Genomic DNA, 7583 nt, shown 5'->3' with positions numbered 1-7583 from the left:
TCTCCACCCCCCCCCCCCCCCCCCCAAACACTGTCACTTTGCCCACGATAGGCAAGGTGCCAGTAAGTATTTCTTTAAGATTTAAGCCTTAAGATTTAGGCCATATGTCAGGAACTAGAGCACATTTACATAGTGAATTGCATAAACAGTGGAAAGCAAACATTTTTCATAGCAGGAAGAGATCCAAGGGCTCTTTGCATAGAAACATAAAATACATTGAAAGGAATTTATCAGAACTGGAGCAGACAAAATCTGGAGCAGCTGTGCATGGCAACCAATCAGCTTATATCTTTCAAACAAACTGAAGAGAGAAGCTGATTGGTTGCCATGCACAGCTGCTCCAGTTTTGATCAATTCCCCCCATTTTATAGACATGACAGAGCTACAGCTGTTACACATTTGAGCAATAAAAGAATACTACGGAAAAAAAAAAACAGTTATGCAAGTACTGAACTTTTTTTTATTATAATTCTTTATTTATAATCTTGAAAAAGCAAGACATACAACAGAGATATAAATTAAAAGGAACAGTATACAAAATCAGGATGGCACATCCGACACCAGTTAGTTGAAACAGCCTGCCCGGCACAGTAGGTAATCATCACTATACAATCTATCTAGAGGCAGAGCCAGCTGTACCCGCCCCTCCCCCGTCCGTTCCGCCAGTCAGCGCTGGAGGAGCGGGGAGGGGGGAATCCAGGATCGAGAAGTGAGCGAACGCCCGTATGTGTTCGCTCACTTCCCGATCTACTGAGCCGACCTGTGACAGTTTCATTGTCACAGGTAGGCTAGAACTATGAGGTGAGTGAAAAGCACTCACCGCATAGTTCTCCTTTAAGGGAAATGCCAAGTTTAGAGAAGCAAAGAGGGCAGCAGGGAGATGCCAGGAGAGCAGTGACAGATAGTAAAAGCAATTGTGGGAGAGAAGGCATTGGGAAAGTGTGGTGGAGGGCAGAAGAGCATAAAGAGATGTTACAGAGAGAACAGCTAGAGGCAACCTGAGGACTGGAGAGTGGGTGATGTGGCCTGGAGGAAAGGTTTGGCTACGGGCTGAAGAAGAGAGAGGAATGCTTTGGAGAGATGGCTTGGTGCAAAAGGAATGTCCTACTGGTGCTCTTACATCCATTTTATGGCCCTCTGCAGTCCATTTCCTCTTTCAAGTCAAATTTGAGAAACCATAGCTATATGTTTGTTTTGTGTTGCTGTTCACATAGCATACCTAAAATCATTTTAATTAAAGTTCTTACATTTTGGGCAGACTGCAATTTATTCTGAGCAATTTAAAAGTGACTGTGGAGGAGGACAAAGTGAAGATAGACATTGTTTCCACTCATTAACATACAATGCAGAACACAAGCCTTGAGCTCTTTACACCTATGTTAGGGCAGACAGTGTTCAAATCTAGTTTACAACTGATAATGAGATCTGCAAGCACAGTACAGACAGGTTTAATTATGGTAAACACAAACTTCCGAGTCCCCTACATTGCAGTACACGGAGAAGAAAACTTCAGTTTCAGGGTTTAAAAAAAAGAGCAAGTAAAAGGTAAGCAGCAATTTTTATATATTTTTTTAAGCTATGCTATGTGAATGGGAACATATAACAAATATAAAATAGGTGTTGCACAATTTAGCTGCAAAAGTGATCTCCTCCCACTCAGCATGCTGACAGAAGTGTTTCCGGGCTCTCAACAGCACACTGAGGTCCAGGGCTCACTGAGGTCCCAGGCTCCAAGGAAAGAAAGGTGAGCCCAGCGAACATACATTTTTTGAGAGGTTAGCAAGGCACACCTGACTATAAAATGAAAAAAAGGTGGGATATTATGTGGGGTCACATGTTTTACATAATAAAAGAGATCTAGATATAAAGGTGGAAAACCTGTCTGTACAGTAATTCCAACAATTACAGAGGCTACCGTTGGTGTCCGCACATTCTAATACTGCTAGTTGCCTGGCTGTTGTGCTGATTCACGGGCTTGTGACTCTTCTCCTACTTTCCTGATCTGCATGCATTCCATTCTAGGTAAGTGACTCAGAAGGTAGCAAAGCCACAGACAGCCGCCAAGGCAATGGCAGCCTACAGTATATATTTCTCTCAGTACAGGCTTCCTTTAATTTAATAAAAAAAATAACCCCTTTTAAAAAAGGTAAGATTTATAGGAATGACACATTTTTAAGAGAAAACTTTTAAAATATAACAGGTAAAAAAGTTATGTTTACTAGTGCATTAATATTGTTGCTTTCTTTATATTTTATACTTAAGGCCTCTGTTGATGGAAGCTGAAAACTTCACAATCTTTGTCAAGAACAGTGTACGATTTCCCCTTTTTGAATTTGAAAAGTAAGTATTAACAGTCATTAATGGCTCATACAGCAGATTTCCAAAAGAATGCAGTAAAAGCATATTCTGTGTACAAGTGGTTGCAGGAAAAAATATCATGGGTGTGGATTGTTGTGTATGTGGCTTGAGTGCATAGACTGGAAACCCTAGTAAGGGCCCCAACACTTAACCTTGGAGTACACCACTAACATCCTAGACCAGTGGTGGCGGACCTATGGCACGCGTGCCAGGGAGGGCACGCGAGGCCCTTTCTGCTGGCACGCGAGCCAAGGTTCAGGCACCACAATATTAAGGCAGCCGAGCTGTCTAATGACGGCAGGCGGGCGAGCAAGAGGAGAAGGGGGACGGAGCGGCAGGGAGTGGAGATAGAGGGAGATGGGGGCGGAGATGAGAGGACGGGAGGAGACGGAGGACTGAGCTGCATGAGACAGGGGCTGGAGACAGAGTGAGATCGAGGCTGAGATGAAGAGACGGGGGACGGAGCGGCATGAGACAGGGGGCGGAGACAGGGGGAGATGAGGCAAGACTGAGGCAAAGGCAGAGACCGCGATGGAGGAGGCGTCGCCAAGGGGCCAGTCAAGCGGCGAAGCTGAGACGATTGGGCGCTGAGGCAGCAGTGAAGGCTGGGCTTCACATGTAAGGTACGAGCACTGTGCTGGCAGGGCCCACAGCCCACCAAAGAGTCACAGGGGGGCTGCGCAATATCTTTTGGTGGGCTTTGCAGGATCCATGGGTGCTCTGCAGCCTGCAAAGTCCACCACAGATCCTGCAAAGATATAAACAGGTAGGTTAGACGGCTGCTTCCTCCTCGCTAGGACCCCGGGAGGCCCCTGCAAGCGGCCGTCTAATCTGCCTGTTTAGAGGTCACCGCCGCTGCCTGATTGTGACCGGCCCGACTAGAGAGGGGATCCGGGACGTTCGGGTCCCCTGTGAGAGCCGTACAAGGCCGTAAGGCAGTGATGTTGAACGTTTCTTAAACCCGAGCACCCAAACTGCAATACTAAACTTAGTTTCAGCGCTGGCACTTTTGAGATAAATAAATTGATTTTGTTTCGCAGTTTGGGCACTCGGGTTCAAAAAGGTTCGCCATCACTGTCCTAGACCATTCAGAGCATGAATCATTAATCACTACTCTCTAAATAATGTCTTCCAATTTTCTAACCATTTACAGACTATAGACCTTAACTTACACATTACCCATATGTGGGGAACTGGGTATCCACAGTCACTTCTGTGACTAAGTTTCATTCAGCAAGTGACCAGTTGTTACAATTTATAGGGGAAACACAGACTGTTCCTATTTCAGATATTTTGATATTTTTATCTTTTTTTGAATACAACTAGGCTTAACAGCTTGTAAAATTGGCAATGTTCTCCTTGCTGTGGAATAGAGAAGCTGTTTTTGCTGAACACACAAAGAAAATAAAGTGCACATTATTTCTACTGCAGCACTTATGACAGTGGATGGCAAAATAGAAAAAAACACATTTATATACTTTTAGTCTAGTTCCTACTAATAAATGCTACCTGACCAACTGAATTGTAAGATAGGTAGTATTTAAATATATATTTAAAGCATGAGGATGCAGGAATGGAACAGGAGTATGTGGGCCTCCAAACAGTGACATTTTTAGTCTCGTTGTCCCCAGCAAACAGAGAACAGGGAGATCTCTTGCTGCAAACTCTGCAAGGAGACCAGCAATGGAGGTTGCCTGAGTCTCATGACATGAGTTGACTAAGGGTGGCCATACACCTATTGTCAGTTTGCTTTAACTGACAACATATGCAGAACAAAGCTCATCCCATTGATCTTCAGAAGAATTAAACTGAGTAAATAACAAAGTAACAATGTTAGCTCAGTTCAGTTCCCCAGAAACCTGCTAGGCAAAGGAGACACCCGTAAACAAGAGGGTAGAGGAAACAGTACATGACCTGAAAAATATAACTTAAATGGTGCAGTATGAAAAAAAGCTTATTAAGCACAAGTGGATCTCCTCGGGGGAATAAAAAAAACAAAAAAACAAAAAAAAAACAGCACAAGGGTTTAATATCAATTTATTCTATAAATCTTCAAATTCCTATAGTGACAAAAATATAAAGTAGGAAGCAATTAAAGAAGTGAGTCACAAGAAAGAAAAAGTAAACACTGCAATTATACCTTAAAAGATGTGTGTATTAGTGAAGGGTGAATTTGCCCATGTTTGATTTACTCATCTTGTGTCAAATTCGACAAACCCAAATATAGAGGTACATTCTACTGAAGTCTATGGGGAGCAAAACTTGTTAAATTCTAGCCATTTTTATAGCAAATTGGAAAATGATTGTAAAAAAAAGACATGGAAAGCTTGGCACTGCCATGGGAGACATTTTTGTAAACAGTACAGTTGGAAGTGTCCTTTCATGCAGCTTTGAAAGCAACATTGAAAATACACAAATCCAAATAACATGCTTGGAGAATAACTTAAAGCTGTACATGTACAATATAATCTGAAATTGACCTATGTCTCTGATAAGGTATCTATACCTTTTCTAGATATTAGGATTTTTAAAAATGAAGCAGGCAATTTATATACTAGCCGGTACAGGAAAAGCAAGACTGGGAATAATATTCCGGAGGCATCTAGTTGCCACCCATAAACATATTACTCATAATATACCATACGGGCAATATTTACGGGTTACAAGGAATTGCACAAAAGATTCAGACTTTGAGAAAGAGGAAACGGACCTTATAGACAGACTTAGAGCCCATTCACACCAGGGTGGCTGCGGATCAGTGCTGTTTCCACGCTGATTTCAAAAGGGAGGTTTTCCTCCCAGCACAGTTCCATTAAAAGCTGTATGGAAACCACACTGATCAGCGCCGGCAAAAAAGGATCAGGGAGCAGTTCGTGCAGATTCGGATCGCGCTGAACCACGCGGTCACATGAACGTTCCCCATAGCAATGTGTGAGATTGTTCATGTCAGCTGATCCGCACGGCCAAATTAGCGCGTCCGAACCGCCCCGGTGTGAACGGGGCCTTAGATCGAGGGGCTATAAGGATAAACACTTGACATATGCATAAAAAAGACCTAAAAGGAACAAATCTAAGAAATAACAATTAAATTTTTTATTCTAATATTTTATTTATTTTACACATAACTCATTATAATACAAACCAACAAGAAAAAAAATAAAAATAAATAAAAATAAAATAAACACACTTAAAATTCAAAACAATAACTAACATAAACACAATAACAAATAACTAACATTACACAGGTCTTATTAACACAATATAACATTTGGCCCTCTTTTAACCCCTTAAGGAAAAAAGCCTTTTTTTCGTTTACATTATATATTCCACATTTTAGGCCTGAAAATTACTTAAAACCCCCAAACATTATATATTTTCTGAAAAGCCAAGACCCTATAAAATAAAATGTTGGCAGTTGCAAATTTTTATGTTGCACGACATTAGCGCAACATATTATCAAACCCAAAAATTTTGTGAAAAATGCACTTAAGTTAAATTTAATGCCCCAAAACACTATTTAAAACAATTTTTTTTGTAAAATAAAAAAAATGAGGTTACAACGAGTTAATAGATACCCAACATGCCCACGTAAAAAATTGTGTGCATCCGTGAAACTGCGACAGAATTCAGTACCCTAAAAAGTCCAGACACAACGCTTTAAAATGCCTCAGTATAAATATTGGACCTAGAATTATTGCTCTCACTCCGGCATGTGTGGCGATACCCAACATGTACTGGATCATAGAAGCGATTGCCGGCTCGACAAAACGGTGGTATTTAATCACCACTGTGGTTTTATTTTTTTTTATATATTAAAGGAAAAATTACCGAAATGTAAAAAAAAAAACAGTTTCCCCTAAAATGATTGCTCTCACTCCGACGTTCACGGCGATATGTAACGTGTAGCGCAATTGTAATTTTCGCACGCTGGCACATCGAACGCGTATTTACGTTAATATGTATGTAAACGTGGGGGTGGGGGACTTAAAAACATTTTTTATTTTTGTAACTTAATTAATTTTTTTTTAACATTTATTGTTATTGCTATCACATAGGGGGGTTGCAGATACTGTACGGTTGCTTAGGTGGATAAGTCTAGCAGCAGCATTCATGATAGACTGAAGGGGGGATAGCCTGTGTAGAAGTAGGCCAATGAGGAGGGAGTTACAATAGTCAAGACATGAGATAACAAGTGAGTGGATGAGCAGCTTTGTGGTTTTATTGGTGAGGAAGGGGAGTATTTTGGAGATGTTACGAAGGTGAAGACGGCAGGATTTGGATAGTGATTGGATGTGGGGCAGAAAGGTGAGGTCAGAGTCAAGGATGACACCTAGCACCTTGGCATGGGGGGAGGGTTGGATGGTTGTGTTATCAATCCTGATCAAAAAGGTGGTAGAGGGTGCACGGTTGAATACCGTGAGCTCAGTTTTTGAAACATTGAGCTTTAGGAAGTGTTGTGAAATTCAGACTGATATGACAGTTAGTAGATTAGTGATAAGCAGGGAGACGGAAGGGGTGAGTTGTGGAGAGATATATTTGAATGTCATCAGCATAGAGATGGTATAGGAACAGGGGCGTAACTAGAAATCACAGGGCCCCATAGCAAAATTTTGTATGGGGCGCCGTGATTGCTAGTTATGCCACTTGCAAAGCCCACCATGGACTCTCTATGGTGGGCTCTGCAAGGTCTCAGTTGCGCTGTCCGCTTCTTACCTGTCACCTCCGTGGCCCTTGCCTCCTCTTCCGTTCCCGGGCTCCGCCTCCTTCTATCGACGGCCCCCGCCTCCTCTTACATCACTGGCCCCACCTGCTCTTAGATCGCTGGCCAGTGATGTGAGAGGAGGCAGGGTTGCTGTTAGGCGGACCCCGCCTCCTTCTTTACTGCAAATGCCGGTGATCGATCGAAAGTTCGAACTTATAGAGTTCTGGGACCGGAAGTCATGCGGTCCCACAACTCAATACGTTTGGACTATCGATAGAACACCGGTATAACCGGCCTATTCTGCCGCATCTGCTGGCTGTCACTGACACAGCTCCGCAGCGGCTGTGAGTGGGAACGTTTTCTTTCACAGCAGCTGCTGAGCTATGTCAGTGACAGCCAGCACCCGAGACGCCATAGTGACCCAGGCGGCCCACACGGCATCAGAGGGATGCCTGGCCGGGCCCCCCTGTGCACGGGCCCCATAGCGGCCGCCTGGGTCGCTATGGCGATTGTTACGCCACTG

The 7583-nt window shown here is 42.9% G+C and overlaps 1 protein-coding gene across 1 annotated transcript in view; it reads left to right on the top strand.

Annotated features, from left to right (window-relative positions):
- The window catches only part of P2RX3 (purinergic receptor P2X 3), a 107360-nt gene that overhangs the window by 62959 nt on the left and 36818 nt on the right, over nt 1–7583 (top strand). The window contains exon 6 of the mRNA XM_018568623.1: nt 2263–2340. Within this exon, the coding sequence (XP_018424125.1) occupies nt 2263–2340 (78 nt within the window). The remainder of the gene's footprint in view (nt 1–2262; nt 2341–7583) is intronic.

Source organism: Nanorana parkeri, unplaced genomic scaffold (assembly GCF_000935625.1).
Source record: "Nanorana parkeri isolate BGI_ZX_2015 unplaced genomic scaffold, ASM93562v1 scaffold1220, whole genome shotgun sequence".
Classification (NCBI taxonomy): Eukaryota; Metazoa; Chordata; class Amphibia; order Anura; family Dicroglossidae; genus Nanorana; species Nanorana parkeri.
Note: the sequence above shows the minus strand (reverse complement) of the source record. Positions and strands in the feature narration are given on the sequence as shown.